This window comes from Haliaeetus albicilla, chromosome 3, assembly GCF_947461875.1.
Source record: "Haliaeetus albicilla chromosome 3, bHalAlb1.1, whole genome shotgun sequence".
Taxonomy (NCBI): Eukaryota; Metazoa; Chordata; class Aves; order Accipitriformes; family Accipitridae; genus Haliaeetus; species Haliaeetus albicilla.
In genome coordinates, this window is record NC_091485.1 from 43,133,086 (window position 1) to 43,157,498 (window position 24,413).

At 35.6% G+C, this 24,413-nt stretch overlaps 1 protein-coding gene across 3 annotated transcripts in view; it reads left to right on the plus strand.

Annotated features, from left to right (window-relative positions):
* CRISPLD1 (cysteine rich secretory protein LCCL domain containing 1) overlaps window positions 1-24,413 on the plus strand; it is a 45,665-nt gene that overhangs the window by 15,682 nt on the left and 5,570 nt on the right. For 2 of the 3 annotated variants that reach the window (XM_069779543.1, XM_069779545.1), the window contains 11 exons: window positions 6,459-6,577; window positions 6,709-6,841; window positions 8,364-8,479; window positions 9,359-9,459; window positions 10,583-10,762; window positions 10,855-10,915; window positions 11,041-11,107; window positions 11,757-11,887; window positions 15,053-15,096; window positions 15,190-15,262; window positions 17,995-18,070. In XM_069779543.1, coding sequence (XP_069635644.1) covers window positions 6,459-6,577; window positions 6,709-6,841; window positions 8,364-8,479; window positions 9,359-9,459; window positions 10,583-10,762; window positions 10,855-10,915; window positions 11,041-11,107; window positions 11,757-11,887; window positions 15,053-15,096; window positions 15,190-15,262; window positions 17,995-18,070 — 1,101 coding nt within the window. Of the gene's footprint in view, window positions 1-6,458; window positions 6,578-6,708; window positions 6,842-8,363; window positions 8,480-9,358; window positions 9,460-10,582; window positions 10,763-10,854; window positions 10,916-11,040; window positions 11,108-11,756; window positions 11,888-15,052; window positions 15,097-15,189; window positions 15,263-17,994; window positions 18,071-19,317; window positions 19,360-24,413 lie in introns of those variants that run through there. The other variant, XM_069779544.1, reaches the window with a different exon arrangement.

The following is a 24,413-nucleotide window of genomic DNA, read 5'->3' on the forward strand; positions in this document are numbered from 1 at the left end:
AATTAGCCATGTGAATCAGAAGAAATGTACATCTGTTTGCTCACAGAGCAAATGTAGACTTGTGGTGATACCATCATCTATAGCTTAATTAAAATAGTATTTTTTTTACTTATATAGTTCATCCTTAAAGCAGATGTGGACAAAAATCTAGGAAAAACTTCAAAGAGATGAAACGTCAGATACAGACTGGAATATAAGAGATTTAATGTCTTTCTAGTTAAGACCAGGTCCGTAAACTTGTAAAACTGGTACATGACTTATAAAAGCCATTTACATGACTTGTCATGTAGTCAAAGACTAGTCAAAGTCTGCATATACAAACAGTTACATGTGAAAGCTGAAATTAGGAAAGATTCAGTGCCTAAGTATAATATAGAAAAGATAATGGAATCAAGCTTCCACAAGCTGAAATTTCTCATTTCAAACGGTGATCACTCATTATTTCCTGTAGATTTGGTGCACAATTATTTGTATACGCAGAAGGTTAGAAAGCACTGAACCAAAGGCCATCTTGAAAATTTTGCTCTGGTAAAATGTAGTTTATGAGTCAGAAAGCTGTATTTGTCATGATAACCCTGTATTCAATAGAATCATGGAAGAAACTATGGCACTGAAGAGGTTGTCGAGCACAAAATGGTACAGCATATACCATTTTCTTAGACTTGAGTATGTATTGATTTGCACCTGTCTTGCCTTCTTATGTCCAAAGCAGAAAAGTACAACCTGCATTTCTCAAGCCAGGTGCAGATGTGAACTTGCTCTACATGAGGAGGGAAAGAGAGCTACATAACTTGGTAGCTACATCCACTTTGACATCATGAGTACTGATGGACAAGAGGGCAAAAAACCTCTTTAGTTTCTCCTCATCTTTGCAGTAGCACTGTGTCTTCCAATTGCTAGGTAGCATCTTTTGGTCTTAATAATTAGCATCACTGAGTGATCTTCTCTTCCAAGTAAAAAATGTAAGATTTGAAAAGTAGAAGGACATTTTTCAATTTAAGACATGCTAGCAACTCCTTTTACATTTGTTGCTACTCTAACAGAGTCCTGTGAAACAAAAGAAATAGCTTCAAGTAGGTTTGTGTTGCTGGGCAGTTGGTGATATGTTCAGTGTCTACCTGTCTATCTCAATGTAGAAAACCAACCCTGATGATGATCACTTACCCAAAAGGTAGACCACATATAGTTTTCTGACAATGTGAGCAATACTTTTTCTTGATAAACAGGTTGAATTACCTTGCGCGTAGTATCAAACAATTGGCAGTCAAAAAGTTTGTCAGACCACTGCCAAGTTGCACTTCCATCTTCTTGTGGTCCCATCAGTACCCTGTATTTATCAAAGAAATCTGATAGTGCAAAGTCATTGAAACCTAGTCATGTCAGAGCATGAATGAGAGAACTAGCGGATGAGGAATCAGATGCCACACACACCTACATTTCAAAAGACCGTAGTCACCCTTTTTATGAAAAGAAATAACTTCCTGTATTTTCACGTAATGGTGTTTGAAGAGTTTATTCATCCTTCATCAAGCAAAAGGATCCTTGCCTACAGCTATGCAGAGATTTCTTTTGAACTTTTTCTGTACCAATTGTTTCAAAGAGTTAAGTTGTTTTAGCAGTGTCCTTAGTTTAAATCTGTAAAATACCAGCTGATGATGATAAATGTTGTGGAAGAACTTTTTGAATTAAGTTTAAAGCATCAGAACTATGTCAGGTCAGTATATATTTCAGTAGCAAGATTTTAATATCACTAATGACGATGTGGTTAAAGTATGAGAAATGCCTACTCCTGATAGGATGTAAAATATCTATGTTGCTGTGACTCTTCATATTCTTCCACTTTTAGTCTGGCTTTTTTTAAAATGCCAAGCAACTTGGCATTTTAAAGTTTCACTAATTAGTTCTATATTTGTTTGAAGTTCTTCATTGTGTAACTTGCTCTGAATAGACATTTTTATGTGTTTTTGGAAACCTTTCCTTATATATTTGCTTTCCTGCCTTTATCTTTTTTCTTCACTGCTTTAAGGAAGAAGGGAACACTAGGAGAACAAAAGCCTTTTGAATTTTATGAAATGAAACATGAAAACATATGTGTATATCTTTCTTTGTATATGGAGTCGCTTTCATTGTTTGAAGTCAAAAGCTGGCCATCATGTAAGTGAAACTAGGGAATGCTATTAAGAGCACAGGAATAAAACTCCTATTCCAGTAAGCAGGTAGATTTTTTATACTTATACAGATTATTTTACATTTGTTTCATTTAGCCTGCTATGTGAGCAGACACAGAACAAATATGATAAAATGCATTATATTTAGAGCTAATCTGACTGGATTGGTATGAAAATACTTTAAAATTAACAGTCTTTTAATCCTTAGAATTAACATACACAGTTTTCCTTCATACAACTTCAACCAGAATAATTAATTTAGGAGGGAAATTTGGATCTCCTATTTTAACTACTGGAAAAGAAGGACAAAAATCAAGGTGTCATGACTAAGGTAAAGCAGCTTCTTCCTGTTGATCCAGTCTCTGAAGCAATGTTCAGGCAAGTTGGCAAAGCAGTACAAAACCTTTTGAATTGTTTAAGTTCCAACTACATGTAACTGTAGAAATTACCTTTAAAAACACCTTTAAGCTAATTTACTCTATGTTACCTGTGATATGGGATTGCAGTCTGTCAGATTTCTTTTATAAGTGTTTCGTTTTCAGAAATTCTGTACCTGTTGATGATATTATTAGCACCTGTGTAAAAATTTTGCATCACTGGAATAGTCAGATACAAATGTAAGATAAAGTTTTCCAAAGAAAGAACTGTGTCAGGGATTAGGATGTCAGTTTCCCCTTTTTTTATTAAAAATCATTAGAGTGATCCTGGAGATTGAGAGACTTTTTCATTTCTACATTAATTTGGAGTTGTTTTGTATTGCTTCTGTCTTGGTAGGAGTTGGAGACCCAAGTAACTGTGACTTCTAATCCCTTCTACCTTTTTTTTCCACTGGCTTTAGGAGGTTATTGGTGTTTTATTCCTTTTTTTTTCTTTGAAAGTCTCTGGCAATCAAGAAAGTGACTTGGATCTCAAGGAAATTTTTTGGAACTGGGACATTGGGTCATATCTCCCAGAGTATTTCATAAATTTGATGTAACATAGGAGAGGTTTTATTTTAAATCTAACTTCGATTAACAGACACTTCAGGAAGTGGTAGCTTTGATGAGAAAATGAGACAGCTGGACAATGAATACTGCAATTAAAGAGGTTGTTTCCTAAGTGCAATTTACACTTGACAGATTTTTTTACATCTGAATATGTAATGCTTTTAGTATTTACTCCATCACACCCCAAACCAATACTTAAATAATTAAAATGAAGAAGAAATTAAGCTGTATCCTGCTAATCGACTAGGTGTTCCTCCATACTATGGACTGCAATTTGGCACTGAGATACCTGAGGTAGCTTTGAAATAACAGGCTCCATTAGCAACAATAACCATTGTATATTTGAGCACATTTGAACTCAAATATAGTCTTGATGAAGAAGAGGCAGTGTTAAGTTGTACTGTAGGTTGATATTTTTCATGACCTCTTCTCATCCAAAAAAACCCTGGATCAAACTAAACATTGGCTGGCAGGACAATACGCAGTGTTTTCTGACGACAAAATATGCTAGGTATATGTGCATAATATCCATGCGAGGTAGTTTTTGTATCTGGCTTTAAAAACAAGGGGTTTAGGTGTTAAAGGTTGAGGAACAAATGAATGAGTCCTTTCTTCTATGGCACACAGAGAGCTTTTCCTGAACAGCTGACTGTTCTGAAGTGACTTCGTTGTGTGGTACATGCACTGGGGAGAAAAGCAAGACATGTCGCATCGTTTGCTGCAAACCCCAAATATATTTTGACACATGATTCACGTTTCACAACATGTTGAAGTTGGGGTTATCCGTTGATTGATTAGCCTACTGTGTGTTTGGGTTATGCAGTATGATTGAGTGAATTCAGTCTGTACACAGAAGCAAATATTTACTCTAAGATTTCTGATTATTTTTATCATAAACCTTTTTATTCACCACTTTTCATCAGAATTTTAGTGTATGAAATGTGTGCTGTGACACTGTGTGCATTTTTTTATAAAAAGATACCTGTCTTTTAATGCTTGTATTTAAATTCTGATATATGAGACAGTTCCTATGAGATAGTATCACAGACATTTTACAAAGGTACTGAAATATGAATTAATCAAGTTTTAAAACTCATATTCTTTCTCCAGTGTTATTAGATTGCTAAAGCTGTTTTTAGAGAAAATGGTGGGGGATGCTTTACAAGAGAATATATTGTGGCATTCTGAGGCTCACAAGAGCTACAAGAAATTTTAGCTGGCTTTGGAGGTGGGAAGTTTTAAAACTGAGCAGGTGCCTGCATTTTGGTCTAGTGTAAGTCTAATTTACTCTAAATCTGTATTTCAGAATCCAGTTGGTAAGACCATTCTTAACAGCAATTATTTGGTAAATATGTTAACTTTACGACGTGTTCATATTCAGGGCTAAATCTAAGTATTACAAGATTTTGAGGCGACTTAATGTCATACAATGTATGCAACTAAGACAAACTGTAGTGGCCTTTATTTTAAAAACTGACAGTCTCATGATTCCGTTGTAGAATGGTGAAGCAATTGTACTACAATTTATAAGAACAAAATATATATGTGGAAAAAGTGTGTTACTCTTTGATTTTTACAATGGGTACAATAGGAAGAAGAACCATTTATGATGGTGTGACAAGGAAAGGGAAGAGGAAAAGATTTATACAAACTGTCGTATAAAACTTTCTGATTTAAGATTAGAATGTTTTCTTATGGCAATTAAAGAATGCTATGGCTTATGATCTTGACATACTGGCCCAGTAGGATGAATAGAAAATTCCTACTGTTTCCTAAAGTCGGTGGGTTTTGTGTCCATATTTAGGCTAAAAGCTTTATTCTTTCATTATTATACTGTTACGAGTAATTCTGTCAAAATAAATGTTGCATTTTGGGAGTCAAAATGTACCCTGTAAACTTCTTACTTGCTGATGATATTAAGAATAACACACAAAATGGAATGCAATGCATTAGAGACTTATGAAGAAAAAAACTAAGAACAGCTATTCTAGGATTAAACTGAGTGATATTAAAGTCTTTACATAATCATGGTCTTGCATAACCAAGGACATATTTGTTTTTAATGAGTAATCTAATTAATAAGGTGAAAACTGCATGTCAAAATCAAAAGAAAAATAAATTCTAGCACATGGAATTTGTCTGTTATGTTTGTGTATTCTTTGGCTGTGTTAAGGAGTTTTTTACCTTTAATCTGTGCCAAAAATTTGTAGACATGATCTCCAGTGTCTGCATGGGAATTTGGGTTTGGAAATACTGAATTACTGTTATTTAGATAACACAGTCTCGCTCTATGAAACTTAGTCTGAACTTATGATGAAATAATTGAGGTTCTATCAAGAGATGTGTTTTCTTCCTGGAAATATTTCAGTTCCGTAAGCCGAGCATTGGTATCAGAGAGTCAGGTATCTGGAAACTATTTCTGCAACTATCAGGAGATTTAGAAAGTCAAGCAGCGGTATGGATACTTTGCACAAGAGGGACCGCTTTGAGCAAACCCCAGCTTAGCGCAGTAAGAACTATACATACACAGTATGGTATAATGTCTTTCAAGAGGAGTAGGTTTTAGTATGCTTTTGAAAGAAAGAAACTTGCATTTGCCTTTCAGCTACAAGCCTATTCTTTCTTGTCCCTTAAAGAATAAAAAATAAGGATAAACAACTGTGATTGATAAACAATAATTCATAATTTTTTTTAACTTTTCCTAAGCATGCCTCTTACTAACATGAATGCTTCCTTTTTTGCCAACCTAGCCATAAAATCAATGAATGACAACCTTACTGTAGCTTTCTTATTTTGTGTTTGCACTGTGTATTATTTTTAAAAAGCTGATTATAGAAAAAGAAGAGAAAATTGCTTTCACTTCAGATAAACTACTGGTTTAGAGGAAATAAAGCCTTATGTTGAAAGTGTGTTGGATAATACCCTTTTGGCTAAAAAAGTGTCTATTACTAAAAAGAAATCTCACAAGACAGAAAATGCACTTAATTTAGCTTGGAAAGTTGAACTAAGCCTTTCAGTTTCATATTTGTGCTTTATTCACTGCAGCATGGCTGCACATGCTTTCTAAAGGGAGTGCTGTGAAAGGATTAAAATGTTTTTTTCTCTTGGTGAAAACGTTTTTCTTTCTTATGTGACACAAATGGGGCATACAATTGTCAAGTCTCACTTTTTCTTCAGTCTTCTGCCCCAGTAACAGAAGCTTTAAAAATGGACAATCTTTTTTTTTTTTTTTTTTTTTTTTTAGTATGAGATACACACCAAGTATTTCTAAGGAGGTGTCCCTTTCTTTTCTTTCAAATTTCAGACATGGGACACAGAACTGGAGAGATCTGCAGAGTCGTGGGCTGAAACCTGTCTATGGGAGCATGGGCCTGCAAGCCTTCTTCCATCAATTGGACAGAATTTGGGGGCACACTGGGGCAGGTAGTTTAAGATACTATTTTATACTATATATTTTTTATTTAAGTCTAACAAAATTTGTTTGTTACTTAAAGGAAGAATGATAGAAGCTGCAACTTTTGAATGATCTAATAGACTACTACTGGCTTTCATAGGTACAGACCTCCAACATTTCATGTCCAAGCATGGTATGATGAAGTAAGAGATTTCACGTATCCCCATCCTCATGAATGCAACCCATATTGTCCTTACAAATGCTCTGGTCCTGTTTGTACACATTACACACAGGTATGTAGGTGGGTTTGGTTTTTGTCAGCTATGGAGAAGAGTGGTTGAGACCTCCAGTTAGGTTGCTGTATGACACGTAGAACATATTAATCTTGCAGTATAGACCATAGGACTAAACCACAAAAGGGGCTGCTTGTTATTAGACTCCATAGTTAAAAGCATTGGGTATAGGTGACATAGAGTAGGGTTTTCATGTGAATCTTTAGATTTCATCCTCATAAATATCACTTCCTTAACAGGACTAAGGAAGAAGCTTACAAAACCCAGCATTAAATTGAGTGTTACTGCTCAGTGCACTTTGCATAATCCAGTCTCTGTGCTGGTATGCTGGTAGTCCTTTCTGTAATATGCTGAAGAAACAGCACATTTAAAAAAAAAAAAAAGTTTTCTTAGGTGAATTCCTCAGATTAAAAAACAGTTTTTAACATGTTGCTTTAACTTCAGCAAGGTTATGAAATTGCATAGGAACTAATTTATTTGGTACTTCTGAACTCTGTGTATCTAGCCTGAATTTTTCCAGAGGGGACCAGTCATGTTTTCAGTGAATGGGAAATACATGATCCTCAGATTATACTAAAATCCCCATAGAATTTTCAATATAATATTAGAAAACTTCTAAATTATTAATTTTTAAACATTTTTTTCTGTTTACTAGCACTATTTCCTATTGTATCTAATCTTAAGACTCAGTTACCTCCATATTCTTGTTTACCATTTCTGTAAAAATACCTTTAATTACACGTATCCATTACATGCAAAATCTACAATACATATATATAGTTCTTTGTGGTACTAATTCTTCACAGTACCTATCTCTTTCAACTCCTATATCCTGCTGGAACTACACAGTTGGCTTATCTTGAATTTATAAAAGTTTAACACCTGTCATATTTGTCTAATTTGAACATTCCAGCCTTTGTTGTTCAGATCATTTTGAGATCTGCAATGAAAATTGTTTCAACAGATGAGTAAAGGAGCACAGCCACCTTAGCTTGCAAGGACAGGAAAGCATATTAATTGAAAATCCATGACTTGAGTCTTTTCAGTGTATGAGTTTTTTTGTGAATAGTTTTATTGTTTATGTTACCTCCTTTCACTGCTGACAAATATCTATTCTCTCAGTCTAACCAATCTAAACCCTTCTGGGTCCTTAGGTTGTGCTGAGAACTCCAGGGCACAGGAACCTAACATCTAACTCATGATTATTAATTGTAATTCCAAGAATCAGTTCTTCAGACCATGTTTTATAGATATTTTCTACACTTCCAAATATATGCTTAGACCATTTACATATAATAAGAGCCATATCTTTTGTATCAAAGTAAAGCTTTTCTTTCTAATAAGGATATAACTGCATGGCCTTTTGGCCGTTGTAATTAGGTCACTTCAACCCATTTATAACAGAGGGGAATGTAACATCACTTTTGGAATTTGAGTTTTATACGTTTAAGTTTGGAGACAGTTTTGATTTTATGTTACTCAGCTTTGGTTTTCACATGTCTTTCTCTTTCCTTTTCCATAGGTTGTTTGGGCTACAAGTAGCAGAATTGGTTGTGCAATAAATTTGTGTCATAACATGAACATCTGGGGGCAGATTTGGCCAAAAGCAGTCTATCTTGTATGCAATTATTCTCCTAAGTAAGTAGGCTGACACCCAAAAATATCTTGAGGGGGCAAGATGCTTTATAATAACCCAGGAAACAATCTGAAAAGAAATCAGTCTGGGTGTTCTATTTTTTGTACTGTTACAAAGCAGAGCGTTGTTCCCAAGGCAGCCTTTGGCTGTACAAATACTCTTGTGATTTTCTAGAGCTTCAGTTTTCTGGCCTGTGTTTTAGCATACAACATCAGAGATCTTTGTTGTAGTGTGATATTTGTCTGAAAATTAAATGTATCTCCCCATTGTGACTTTAAGGAATGTGTAATATGAAGCCCATGGTTAAGATCAAATTCTATAGGATATTCTATTTAGGAGAGTGGAGCCTGTTCTCATGTAATTGAGGAATTTAGTCTTATGGTGCTATGCCAATCTGAAAAGATCTTATGGTAGTACTTCAGGTTTTTTTCATGGACTTTTCAGTTACTTCCTGTGCATTTGGTATAGAATCATAGAATCATTTAGGTTAGAAAAGACCTTTAAGATCATCAAGTCCAGTCGTTAACCTAACACTGCCAAGTCCACCACTAAGCCATGTCCCTGAGCACCACATCTACACATCTTTTAAATACCTCCAGGGATGGTGACTCCACCACTTCCCTGGGCAGCCTGCTCCAGTGCTTGATAATCCTTTCGGTGAAGAAATTTTTCCTGATATCCAGTCGAAACCTCCTTTGGTGCCACTTGAGGCCATTTCCTCTCATCCCATCACTTGTTACTTGGGAATATCAAAACAATGTTATTGTCCTAAGTGTCTGATGGTTTTCATCATTTATTTGTTCACATATTAAATGCTGTTTAATGTTCATATGTTAATTTATTAAGGCATGTTTTGCTATTTTTTTTTTTTTCGTGTAAAGGGGTAACTGGTGGGGTCATGCTCCTTATAAACCTGGCCGCCCTTGTTCTGCATGTCCCCCTAGTTTTGGAGGAGGTTGCAGAGAAAATCTTTGTTACAGAGGTATGTACTATTTCAACAGTACAACTATAAATGGGAAGAGACATGTAACCTTTCTTTTGCTTTCTTTCCTCATTATGCTTTAACATAGTGGACTAGAATATATTATGCATGTGCCCAAAAACCTGGTAGGGGCCTACTTTACTATGATGAATGAGATAATGTACTTAAGGTACGTGAGGCCGAGCCACACCAGAGGGAGTGGAGCGTACTGAACTCTTGCTGATTTAAGTGCCGATTGAGGTCTTCTAGTACACAAAGATGTAGGCTGTCGCTGGGTGCTATTTGTATGCCTTTTTGTAATTTTAGTGGAAGTCTATGCAGTCATTTATTTATAGGGAAACGTTATCTCAGTGACATAGCCATGTGCATTACTATAAGAAGAATCAAGAACTAGACTAGAAGACATTAGTAATTAAACAAAATATCAGCTGGGACGATTATTAACTTCTTACAATTTTCAAAATGCTATTCATATTTTATAGCATTGAAACACGGCATGTTATGAAGCTGCTGTTTCTTTTTGGTTTACTCTGTGTACAAGTAATTTAGCAATTTTTGTTAATAACTTCTGAAATTTCTATGGACCATAAAATCCGCACAAGTGTGCCCAAATATCTTCCTTATGGTTCTTGCTTAAGTAAGAAATGTAGATTCAGTGATGAGTATTTCAAAATTATTTTCATTATATATGAATAGAAAGACCTCATTTTCAGGTGTATGTTTTTATGAAATCAGCTTCTTCAGTTACAAGTCACCTATGAAGTTGGTGAAACTATTCCAATGTATAATAGAAATATCATCTTTGTTCTATTGGTTTTCTGATAGCATAAAGGTACTAAAACAGGAGTGTTAAGAGCATTTTCATACACATTTAGTTCTGCTGCCTGTGCTAGAAAAAATCTACCTTTTATCAGCATCAGAAACATGTTTGAGATGTATTATTAATCTTGAGGTCTTCAACTTATGAAGCAGTGGAAAGTTTTCCTTGGTTTCTTGCTTGTATTCATACACCATTTTATGAGAACAAAGCCATGTTACCAAAACATGGTAAAGGATTTATATTCCACAAACACTGATTTTTTTTTTCCTGAGAGATTTTTTTTTTGCCCGTTTTCTGAAACAGAGGATTCAGAAAGGCCTTATTCTCCCCACGAACCAGAAGAGGAAACCAATGAGATTGAACGGCAGCGATCCAAAGCCCAGGATGCAACGGTGCAAAGCCGGCCAAGAACTCATTCACCTTCAGGCTCCACAGGCGCTGATGACAGTGAGAAAAATGAAGTAATAAGCACACAGCAAATGTGTAAGGAATTTACCTGATTTGCAAGTGGTCAACAAATTTGAATTATATAGTATCAAATTCATTGCAGTGAAATTGCTTTTTGCTTGTTTTAGCTCAGATTGTTTCATGTGAAGTAAGGCTAAGAGATCAGTGCAAAGGAACAACTTGCAATAGGTATGGTAAATTTTACAGTTGTCATTCTGAGATTATTCTAAAAGGCTTTATTTGTATGTGAGCTGGAATATTTTCCCTTTTTGTAGTCCCAGGATTTAAGACCAAGTTGTATTTTATTTTCTTAGGTATGAATGTCCTGCTGGCTGTTTGGATAGCAAAGCCAAAGTTATTGGAAGTGTACATTATGAAATGGTAAATATATTTAAATTAGATTTTGTACCAGTAGAATGTTTAATGAAATGTCTTTTCTATTGGAATACTAGTTAAAATAATATTAAAAATTGATTTTGAAGAAGTCAATATTCCCCCAAAATAAAAGCCTACACCAAATGTTTGAGAGCATCAGATGATCTAAGTTTGCATCTGCTGTTCTGCGTGTACTGTCCAAATGTACTTCATGCTTCTTATACATGCACAGAAGTAGAATTTTTGTGTCCACATACTTGCATGTAAACATGTGAAGGTGAGACTTAAGGAGAAATATATCAGTTGGTGGGTACAGTCATATAAATTGTTTCAGTAAGATAGGCCTACTTGTGTAAACTTAATGCTAACTGAAAATACATAATTTATTCTGTAGAACTGAAAAACAGTATAGGAAATAATAGCTACTGTAAACAAGTATACTGTAAATGAGTATAGTTTATCTCTAAGTAAGGCAAAGTGGTGTTTTCTTCATTTGAAATAATACCTACGTAGACCACATCAAACTTAATAGACTATCTACCAAGTTTTTAATGGCACATTGTAATTAAAACCTGTTTTTTTCCTACAAATAAATTACGATGTAAAATAGTGGTTTTGTCTGACATGGAACTGCTTTTCCTACTCTGTTTTTCAGCAATCCAGTATTTGTAAAGCTGCCATACATTATGGCATCCTAGACAATGAAGGTGGTTGGGTTGATGTCACTAGGCAAGGAAGGAAAAATTACTTTATCAAGTCTTACAGAAATGGCATTCAGTCAGTTGGGTAAGTTTTCTTAAAATTAAATTATATGGAAAGGTTTTCACCTGTTTCTTTTTATTTCATACAAAATATGTCACAGTAATAACATTTTGTTCATACTTTTTATCATAAAGAATATGAAAATGCTATAAAAAGGCATGTGGATATACAGGTATTGTATCCATTCTGAAACTTCAGCCAGTGTTTAATGGTGGACAGAAGTGATGCAATAATGATGCAAAAGAAGGTGAAATAATTTACAAAATCACTTGGGCAGTAAGTTAGAATTTGTAGTTAAATAATCTCAATATTTGGAATATTCAATTAATTCATTTGTATGTGTATATATTTATTGTAGAAAACTAGTACATACTGGCACTGAAGTAACTTGTTTTACATTTTTTGGACAAAGCTGGTAATATTTCCAGGGTTGGACCATGGACACAGCAATCTATGACAGCTAACAAGGCAATAATCTTACAAGTTTGTGTTTGAAAGTGACCGTCTTGTACTGTGCATATGAACTGGATGAATTGAGTAGAAATTACATGTCTTCCTATATGTTTGATAGTTTCAGCACAATTCCGCAATTTACATATGGAATAATACTGCATACTGTGGAAGCTTTATTTGGAGGTGTACTACACTCTTCAGGTGCTTGCCCCAAGGCTGATATATGAAAACAGATCCAAATACTTGTTGACATGCTAAAAGAAAAACCAGAAAAACAGTGCATAGAAGTGGAGAATACTTGTCTGTTTCCATATGTAATTGTCCAATGATAGGACAACATCAATATTAGCATGTTTGAATCTTAAGATATTAGTATTTGCAAATTACTCTTCACTATATCATAATGTATTCTGCAGAGCTGTACATTGCTGTCCTTATTTCTGTCTATAGTTAGTATATGTGTAATAGTAGCATGTGTGTAATAGTTAATGTAGGAGTAATATCAACCTGAAAGAAAACAGAATTTTGCTGAGTGATATATTTGGCTCAGGTGTGAACCCAAGGTTAAGGAAATGAGTAATCCTTAGAGGCTGTGCTCTCACTCTCTGCTGTGCGAACGAATGCCACACGCTATGACACCTGTCATAATTTCTCTTTTCAACAGATTTATGTAATCCAGGATAGAGAGAAACATTGACCAGGTAGACTAAATTCAGTGGTCTATAATTTGGGCTACCTGGGTAGCACTTAAGGCATTGACAGCAATCTGTTTCTTTGGATCATCTGATGATCTGACTGTGGTTTAAGTTACCCTACCTAAAAATGAAGATACAGAAAAAAATCTCTTTTTTAAATGCTCTGAGACAAAGAAGGAAGTAAATCTTGATTATATCAATACTAACATATTAGAAGCCAGCTTTCTTGCAAATGTAGGAGTAGTTAAACTGTAGAAAATCTTCAAACTAGAAGGAACTTATTTCCCATGACTTGAAATCTCTGTGTTTCTGTGCTGTATGAGACAAAATTGTATGAATGTCCAGTTTACAGAGCGTGTTTAGCACCTATCCTCTGAGAATCAGAACTCAGAGTGAGGTTTTAACACTGGGTTTTGTTTGCTGTGGGCATGGATAATTGTATCATTGCTGAACAGTAATGGCCATTTTGGTTTTGGTTCTGTGATTCAGGTGTTGTGAAAAAAATTAGATGCCTTATAAATAAAAGACTCTTAAAGGACCAAATTTATACCTTCCTATCTACAAGTATATTTCAGGAAACTCCTGCCACCATGTTTGCGCACAGATGACATAATTCTTCATTAATGTCCTATAGTAATGGACATCACCTTTTAGAGTGAATTTACAACATATTGTGATCAGGCATGAGCTTCCTAAGTCAGCCTATAAATCAAAGACTTTGGGATAAATAAATACAATTTACCAAAGTTCAGCCTTCAAAAGGCCCATCAATAAGGCTGGGGATAATTTGCCGCTACCTGCCTCTCACCAGTGTCTCTAGATGGAGCCTTGCATAAACTACGTATCTAGTCAACGAATAGATGAAATGAAGTGGATCTTGCCTCTAGTGCATATTGCAAAACAGAAAGACAGAAAAAAGAATGTCAGTGCAACATACAGCAAACTTCCTAATCTTCAGCTCCTTTGATTTATAATCAGGATTGCTAATACAGATGTTTTTCCAACTGTTGCATTTTCATAGTATAGGATACCATTTTTAACAAAATCTCAATAAGCTAATTGACAGCAGAATACAGTGAACTATTCCCACATCAGTGTTGGACAATGCTAGGGCAACAGAAGCATGAGCTAACTCACTGGAATCCAATAAATGAGCAAATATGAAATTGGTGGGCCATACAGCTAAATAAACCAACGCAAGCAAACAGTTTCTGAATACAAATTGCAGTGCTGTGGAGCACAGAGTAATTTGCCCCAAAGGTGAATAGGGAATCATTTCCTTGGTGTTTTTTTAAATAATAAATAACTTTATGGGTGCCAAAAGCATCATCAGGTTCTTTGTTACAGATGAAAAATATTAGAATCAGAGGCATAGCCAATGAGTTAAAAGAGGAATAAAGAGGAGGAAAATAGGAGATAAAGAGGATTAAAATAGAAGTGTTCATCAATTGTAATGTAACAACAGAATATATATACCTGACTTTATATATACAACAGGAAATACATACATCTGGGTACCATATAATTACTGAGAAAACCAGACTGTTACGTGTTATACTGGGTTTTTACTGATACTGCTCATAATTGAACATAGACATAAGATCCAAAAGTAAAATTTAATGAATTTTTTCAAAAAGGCTGCCAGGAGAAACTCTTTTCAGTGTTGGAGCTCTTTGTAGGAATGAACCTTTAGGGGGAAGTGGATGATCTCTTCTGGTAGATGGATGCTTCTGAGCAACCACAGATTTTGAGGGACAAACAGATTGCATAATTTGTTCCTAGCGCACTTATTTTCTTAGCAAATTAAATTATTGAAGGAGTTTAACCTGCATTCCTGGTTTTGAAACAGATTCACTGGGAGTACAAAGTAAATCTGTCATTGCAATAAATAGATTCACAACTGGGGAGAGGGGGTGCTGTGAGTAAAAATTGATTGGGGACAATGTCTTGAGTTTATTTCTAGATTCTCTAATAAAAAATCTTCTAGCTGAAAGAAATCACTGAGATTATTTACTGACTATTTCTGTTATTTCTTTTTCAGAAAATACCAGTCTGCTAACTCATTCACTGTCTCTAAAGTAACAGGTTAGCACTTATTTCTTATAAACTCAGTACTACTTTGAGTTATGTTTTTTCTAAATAGCACATATTTATTTGTTTCTGGTTTACTTTCTTCAGTTCAAGCTGTCACCTGTGAAACAACAGTGGAACAACTGTGCCCATTTCAAAAACCAGCCTCACACTGTCCAAGGTAAAATTCTTTTGAGTTTTATTAATTTAAAGTGCTGCCACATTTTCTGTCAGTTACTAATTATCTATAGTTGTCATTGATAAAGGTGGCAACAGTAGCTGTAAAAGTGAAGCCAGAAATGTTTTACTGGTATTTTAGTCTTTGGTCAAATTAGAAGGCCAGGTAGGTAAAGATGATCTACAGGCTTTTTCACTAGGAGATTCTTACTTTCTTTTGCCCATAAAGATCTTTCTTTGGTCCCTTGGTAAACCTTAGTGAAATTGTAGTTGGTTAGACTAAAGACTGCAAAGAAAAATGTGGGTTTATTTTTCATTGTCCACTATTACATCTATGCACCTTGGGCAAAATACACTTTATTTCAGTTTATTTGCCTGTAAAACAGATACAATAAAAGGATATGATACAGACATTTATCAGAGAAGTTATCAACTTGCTTGGGAGTTCTGGAGGATAGAGTGAGCAAATACGTTTGCAAAAAATTTGAAATGTATATGGTTAAGGTAAGGTGTGGTCTGCAGGACAGTTAACAGCTTTAAATATATGTACCATTTCTTTGAAGCCTATGTTTTAACTCTTTGAAAGGAGCCTGTGCCACAATATTTTGAGGAAGGAAATCAGTAACAGTTTTTAAAACCATAGATGAGTCAAAGGTAAGTACACTGTAGCATGATTTACTGCAAGCTAAGCTGGAGATATCCACAGGATTACTTTCATAGCAATCCTACAGCCAATACAGGAAGCAAGTACAAAGCCAGAGCTGCTAGGAAAACATCCCTTCATGTAGCACTTCGGTCCGTGGACTTGTTTGGTGTTTGGCTATGACTCCTGGATTTCTAGCTGGAAGGTGTGGAGAACTAAGCGAAGGAGTGGAATGCAGGAATGGATGGGTACAATCTCATACTTCTATCTTTTTTCTTTATTATCAAAAACTAAAATTAGCTCCATTAAGAGAAAAATAGGTTCTGTCTTTAAGAAAATTTAAAAATAAAAACAAGGTTAAAAATGACTGATTAATTGTGATGTATCAACTTAAGGAACTTCACAACAGCAGTGATTCATTCAAGATTCTGCACATGCTCTTAACTTAATTCTGAAAATGTAGTCTCAGAAGTTACAAACAGTAATCAGCTATGGCATTGTTTGCACAACCTCTTTTTTCCCCTCTCATGCCATAATCATAAATCAGCCGGTCTTCAAAAGGCCGCTTTCACATCTTGCTTCCTTCAAACAAAATCTCTTTCCTAGCTGCATCAGCCTGTTTGAATTACCTATCTGGTAAGACTGTAGCATGCCCAAGTGGTGTGACATGCCGAATATTGACTGGAGCATGGATAGCATCCCCGAGAAGAGCACTTGCCCAGGGCTGCCCCATGTAGGGTGGCTCCAAAGCCATTAGTGCATGACACATTTTTTAAATAAAACAGCACAGAATAGACCTTGAGCTGACTGACACTTCCTCCTTGTAGCATATGGCAATTACCAAATGTCCTGGTTTTGGCTGGGATAGAGTTAATTGTCTTTCTGGTAGCTGGTATAGTGTTATGTTTTGGGTTCAGTATGAGAAGAATGTTGATAACACAGTGATGTTTTCAGTGGTTGCTAAGTAGTGTTTTGTCTGAAGTCAAGGATTTTTCAGCTTCTCATGCCCAGCCAGCAAGAAGGCTGGAGGGGCACAAGGAGTTGGGAGGGGACACAGCCAGGGCAGCTGACCCAAACTGGCCAAAGGGGTATTCCATACCGTGTGACATCATGCCCAGTATATAAACTGGGGGGGGTTGGCCTGTGGGGATCGCTGCTTGGGGTGTGTGCATCACTTGTTCCGTATATTCCAATCCTTTTATTATTGTTGTCATTTTATTATTGTTGTTATTATCATTATTAGTTTCTTCCTTTCTGTTCTATTAAACTGTTCTTATCTCAACCCATGAGTTTTACCTTTTTCCTTCCGATTCTCTCCCCCATCCCACTGGGTGGAGGGGAGTGAGTGAGCAGCTGTGTGGTGCTTAGCTGCTGGCTGGAGTTAAACCATGACACCAAATAAGATGCTTGACACCTTCTGTACAACTGTTAGCTTCCCACATGGTTTTCCTGTGCATTTTGGAGCTATAGCAGGCATGAATCACACAGAGTTTTTCTCAAAGGTTAACAAAATGCAATTGAATAAAGACAGTCTTTGTTTCAGTAGCTTTCTGATCTCCTAGAATCAGCTAGGAATTGCATTACTTTCCAAAGTTTTTCAATTTAGTCACAGATGCCAAGTGCTCACCCTCATTCGAATTTGCTAAATTGGCTTGCATCACCAAGTCATCAGCACCATAGCAGGTCCTCATTCTGATCTGCTTCTCCTGAGAAGGTATTCAACTGTGCAGTTTGTACAGGATTCTGTAGAAACAGATAATAATATAAGAGTGAACAGTCTCTCTTCTCACTGGCTTTTCTACTAGCCTCACATATGTTGAACAAGAGCACCATCTGCTTATCCAAAGGGAAGAAGACCAGACCTGTTGAAGTATGTTTTCAAGCACTTCATTATGAACCACAACTTACATCAGCAATGTTTTCACCCGTATTGTTAAAGCCTCAAAAACTGACAGCCTTTTAGTATTGGTATGGACCCATATGTATGCATCATCAAATTGATTTATACTCAATAATGCTGATGTTGAATATGATATAGTAATACTCCGATACCATTCTTTCTAACTGTGTGTGGTTTATTTTTGATATTTCAGGGTGTATTGTCCTCGCAACTGTATGCAGGCAAATCCACACTATGCTCGTGTAATTGGAACACGAATTTACTCTGATGTAAGTATAGCGATTTACATTACATAATATAGTAAAATATAAAATCCTATGAAAAGCTATAATGTAAAGATAATAAGATATAATATAGATATCCAGTTTTCCTCCATATGCTGATTTTTTACACAGTCTTGTCAAATGTTCTTTTTCAGAGGCTCCCATTTAAGTTAGTAATACTCAGATGCTGAAGATACGGAAGTTTTTTGAAAACTCAGTGTAGACTTCAGTAGTCTCTGGACCCATATTTTCAATTTTTTTATCAAAATTCCCACTGATTTGTTCAGTATTGGCAGTGTAGACTTATTTAAATCCTTGCTCTTTAGACCCTGATGCAACCATAACTTCTGTGAGATTAAACTAACCAAAAAAAATTATTCTGAAAATAAATGTCCAGAGTCTCATTACTTTGGATATTTCTCATCTGTGTAGATAGCTAAATATTTGCAGCAGGATTTTGATATATTTGTGTAAAGTATCTCACATTGTCACATTATTTTAACAGACAAATACTGTATTTTCTTCTGGTTGTTGTTCTGTTTCCTAGTCAACTTTTTTTCCCCGTCTTTTCTACATCATGTTTAGTTCTGAAGTGGGGAGAAAGAATGAAAAAAGAGTTCTTTTTTATGCCCCTCCTTTGTCATCTCTCTATGGACAAGGCGAGATGTAGTGGCAGAGAGAGCAGTTCACATTTTTACCAGTAAACTGTATGTTTTAACTGTCTTTTAGCTGTCATAAGGAATAGTATGGCAACCAGCTGGGTCAGATGATGATTTTCACTACTTTCCAGTGCTTTGAAAGGTGTGAAAATAATATGCAAATATTTATTGATCATTCCATTAGATTACCTGAGTAACTTTTCCTGAAAACACTCTTGTCCGTAAGTCATGTTACATGTGTGAGGATTACATCCAGTTCAGGAAGATAATTGATTTGTGCGTGCGGAACTGGGTCCTTAATGTGTGTAAGAGGGGCAGTGAAAATAGATTCAATGAAAGTCCATTGTGTGGAAGAAGATTTTCTTTCAGTTCTGTGGTTGCAATCAAAGGCTACAGCCAAAGTTTCCCAGTGAGTTAGAAAATACTTTGTTGTAGGAGAAAGAAGACCCATTTCTGTTTAACTTACACAGGAGAACATCTCAGAATATGAATTTGCTTTGGTTGGAGAAGTCCCAGATGACTTTAATTAGTATTATAGTTATGCTTTAAAATTATTTTAGATGTACTATCTCATTATTCATCTCCATTGTATAGAAATGTGTGCAGCCATACTGCTTTTAGGAAAAAAAGGACATAATTCAGGTAAGAAACCAGGGATGGGAGTCTTCATATCAACTTCAGATGCTGTCAGGGTAGAAATCTACACTGAAGGTGCTATTCTAGGTTATGTTTATAGTAGTTTGCAGTACATACAGTATAGTGGTAAAGGAGATAAATGGGCATCTGCAGAGCAGAATTCATTTGACCTTTTCAGAGTGTCTACCTCAGTATGAGATTAATTGCCTAATAGAGATGTCTATTCCTCTCCATTTCCTACAGAAGGGTCCTAGGGCATCTAGCTCAGGTGTAGACAGATGTGTCCTACCTATATTTGTACAGATGTTCCCATCGATGGTATCAGCATTATGTGATTTTCTACAATGTTCCTTTGTTGCTAACGTTTAAATTATTTTAAAACTCAGATACTTTTAATTGAAATTTTCACTAAATAATATGATTATTTTGTGCATTATATTACATAACTAGTTTCAGGTAAAGTATTTATAGAGAATGATCTATTTAATAAGTGTGTATTCTTTTGCAGTTTTTCATGTATTAACAGATTTGTTCATTGATATAGAGAACTTATTTGCCCAATTGTCACAGCAAATATATTTGAAATTGCAGTCCATGATCTACTTGGCTGATTCCACAAAACAGATGGGGTTTCTGTGACATTCCTGCAAATTCTTTTGTTTCAAAAATGCAGGTATATGTATATGGATGTATGCATATATGCACATGACTATTTATTTGCACTACTGCTTAGAGCACTTGCATTCAGTAAACGAAGAATATTTTTCAGAGATAATAAGAAAAAAAAGCAAATAACATTAATTGATGTGACTAATGCAAAATGTTATGTTTACAAAACCATTTTTGTAGTATACATGAGAATAATCTAGTTAAACCTTTCCTTTTCTGGCTTTGGTCTGATCAGACATTTGTTCTTAAAGTAATTTCATATTTTGCAGTGACTTCTTTTCCTCCCTGTTCCTGAAAAGAGTTGTTCTCTGGTTTATCAGTAGTGCCCCACAGAATTTTTAGCCTTTTTTCCTCCCATTCTTTTTTTCCTTTGATAGTGCAATGACAGTCCCTACCTTGATCGAAACAAACCCCCCATTATTTCTTCCTCCATTCTTCCAGTCTGCTAGCTATTGTCTCTTTATCTGTGGCAGATAAATCACAGCCATGGTTCATATAGCCAGCATCTATAAACTTATGTTTGTGGGGAGTTTTCACATAATACCCATCCATCTGTGCTCTCTACCTTCTATTTTTTAGTTGATCTCCTTTTGTTTCACTTGTCTGGAGGTAGATTGCAAGAGATAAAGTATCTCTTATTCTGAGCTTATGGTACAATTACTGTCTTTTCTGAATAGAGCTATTATGGTATGAATAAGAACTGTAGTACGTGTCATTCTCAGCAGAAAGAAGTACAAATTACTCATTCTTCCTATGGCCCAAACACATCGCCACCTTTGTGCTTTTTGTCCCTGCTGGACCCACTAAGAGTTTCCATGTGGCAATGCTTTGTCTTGTTGGGAGACCAGGAAAAAAAGAAAGTTTCCTCCTATCTTGTGCTGAAGAGGTGGTTCCACCTTTCAACTTTGGTTAATCCATTTTGTCTAAAACTTTTTGAGTCTTATTTCTGTAATTTCAGAATCATGTCATGTTGACAAGCATTTTAACAATATCTGTATTTTTAAAGCACTTTTCAATATGACCTCATTTACGAAATAAAATAAAAACCTTCCCAAGAACTGAATCATGTCAGTGATTGTCTGAACTCTGTTGGAGACTATCTTGCAGCACCTGCCTGTACAGAGATTGTCCTTTGTTGTTGCTGTTAGTCCCTGGATTATCAAGGTACCAAAATAACAAACGTTTTCATAGAGAGAAGGAGAGGCTACAACAGTTCCGTTGAAAATTCTTTCACTTGCAGATTTTTTTGGTAAAATTTTATTTTAATGGACACACCTAAGATGTGTATATGGTAGAAGCTCTTAACCACATTCCAGTTGCCTTGTAAGAATTTCTAAAGAGATTAAGGTTTATATTTATCCTGTTGTTTTCACAGTAGGCAACATTTTCCCAAAGACAATCTCTTACCAGTAGTGACTACATTATGGGTGTTGACTGAGCAGTTCTACAAAAAATTGAACCTCCTTTTGGGGGCTAGAGATCAACAAAGGTCTTTTATCTAAAGAATTTGATGGAGTTGTGTAATTTCATACCATCTGAGGACTTTGGCCATATTAAGTTTTGGTTCAGTAACCATATATGCAAATATTTCCCTAATACTTGTGCAGAGGTATTCATGATTCTCTGCTGTGATAAAATATAAACAATATGATGTCAAAAAGCTATCGAATAGTTCTGTAGTCCTGTGATGGTGAGGGAGAGATCAATGTGGTTAAAATGCCTTTGCAGAGTACTGCTATGCTGTGGTAGATATTTGGTATTTTGCTGAGTAGCTGAAGAAGGAAAATAATTAAGCAGCTTGGTATTCAGATTCTGTGACCTGTTAAATACTAACAAATTTCAGAGGGTTCGCAGCACAGCAATAAAGCATGGTCATATAATGCTGTATGAAATGTTTATGTTAACTTAAAAATGCTGCCTTATATATCCTTTGGAGTGAGTTCATCAAAATTAAAGAAACAACCCCAAATCTCTGATGAAGACTTCCAGAACCTGGCATAAGGCTGCTAATGTAAAATATCAATTATATGCTGAAATTTATGGTAGACCTAAGAGTGAAATCCTGTTCTGCTTAAATTAACAGGATGTTCACCTTAACAATTCAAGGAAGTGTGATGAGGATGACATAATATTATTAAGTATAGGAAATATTATGGCATCAGAACTGAAATCTGATTCCATTTAGATGAAGATTGCCAAGCCAGTGAAACATTCTTGAAAGCTCAAAGCAGATAAGACTTTCTCAAAAAAAATTATATTTCGTACATATTGATAAAACCATATGCATTTATTCATGTCTGTTCTTATAAGCTAGTTCATAATTATGAATTTATACTCATTTAATTGTTCATATATTCAAAAACTATGCACCTTTGTTCTCTAGTCTCATCTGGAAAGCAGCATCAGAATATCAGTTTATTTTTCATCTGAAAATGGCCTCTGAGTTGGCCTCATCAATCCCATTCTTCTGACCTCTCCTTTTTCACATATCCCATATAAGTGCCTTGCCTTTAGCTTTAAAATGTTGTGCATTAGCCTAGCTGTACTTCATTAATCCAGTAACCAGCTGCTTTGTCAACCCTAACAATGACCCCATCCTTTACTGGAAATAGTTTCCAACAAGTAGTCAGCCTCTTCTGTCAAAATCTCCATCACTTGACTTTTCCTTTCTTTTTTACTTGACTAGAAACTTCCAAATAACATTGGAACAGCCAGTATCTTGGCTACCCTCAAATGTAATTATGAAGGTACCTACCTGTCTAATGACGTACACAAAGTGTAGCCTCTTGGTTACTATTACAGAGGTGACAATCTTTGATCTTTCTTTTCCCCAATTGTACCTCTAGCTTTTTTTATATCTCCACTGTAAACTGAAGACAAAGTTGCTACTGTATTACAGTACTAGTAATTAATAGTGTTCTTCTAGTTCTTCACTGTAGTTAACTGCCTGTAAACCTTGTCTTTTGTTTCTTTAGACTGTAATCCTGTACTGAGCAGGCCATTTTTCCCCCTGTATATTTGAAATTGCACATGATCAGTCTGATCTTTAGTTACTCCCATAGTATGAGTACATAAAGGATACTAGAATCCTAAAAATTAGGTAACTACGGGTGTTCAGGATATAACAAAAGTATTGCAGCCCTGGGAGGGGAAGGAAAAAGTACAGAGGAGCATAAATGGCATCCCTTCTGGCATGTTCAAAAACTGCAGCCAGCAGTGTGAAAACAAAAACTCTAAAGTGTCTTTGCAAAAGATTCTTTGCATAAACAATTTAAAATCTTTACTCCTAGAAATATTGTAACATTAAAAGACAAACTATATAACAGTGAAACTGGCAAGTTCTGTGCTTGGAATAAGAGTAGGAAAATCATTGCTATTTTAAATTACTGATTTTATATAGCCTTGAGATTACAAAATAGCTATGGTAACAGATACAAATTATTCCAATTATAACTGGAAGAAATGCAATTCTTGTTTAAATAGTGGCCTGTGTGACCAGCTATTGATATTTATATTGGCTAAGTTTCTTAGGTTGGTTGTGGAAAGACCTGTTGCAGTGGACTTTTTCCACTAGACAATTTGGCTTTAAGTGGAGATTCACTGTAGCTGGAGCTACACTTTGCTGTGGTGTGTATTGAAGATTGAGACCTACATTCTGGAGTATCTAAGAAGTTTCATTCTTCTGGTGATTAATTTTTAAAATGCTGAAAGAGCAGTAGAGGACTGCAAATTTAAATCAATTATTTAAATGAACATTATCAAGATTGTCACTGAGCAATTCTTCTGGAGATAATATTTATGCTATGTAGGTTCATGAGAGAAATTAGTGGCCAGAGAATGTAGGTTTCACTCACATGAAGCTGCTGTTAACCTCACAGAGAATTTTCATAGAATCATAGAATGCCAGGTTGGAAGGGACCTCAAGGATCATCTGGTCCAAGCTTTTGTGGCAAAAGCACGGTCTGGACAAGAGGACCCAGCACCCTGTCCAGCTGAATCTTAAAAGTGTCAAACGTTGGGGAATCCACCACTTCTCTGGGGAGATTATTCCAATGGCCGATTGTTCTCATTGTGAAAAATTATTCCTCTCGTGTCCAGTCGGAATCTCCCCAGCATTAGCTTGTACCCATTACCCCTTGTCTTTTCCATGTGACTCCTTGTAAAAATGGAGTCTCCATCTTCTTTGTAGCCACCCTTTAAATACTGGAACATGGTGATGAGGTCTCCCCTAAGCCTTCTTTTCTCGAGGCTGAACAAACCCAGTTCTCTCAGCTTTTCCACATATGGCAGGCTTCCCAGTCCTTTGATCATCTTTGTGGCCCTTTTCTGGACCCTCGCCAGCCTGTCCACATCTTTTTTGTATAGCAGGGACCAACACTGAACAC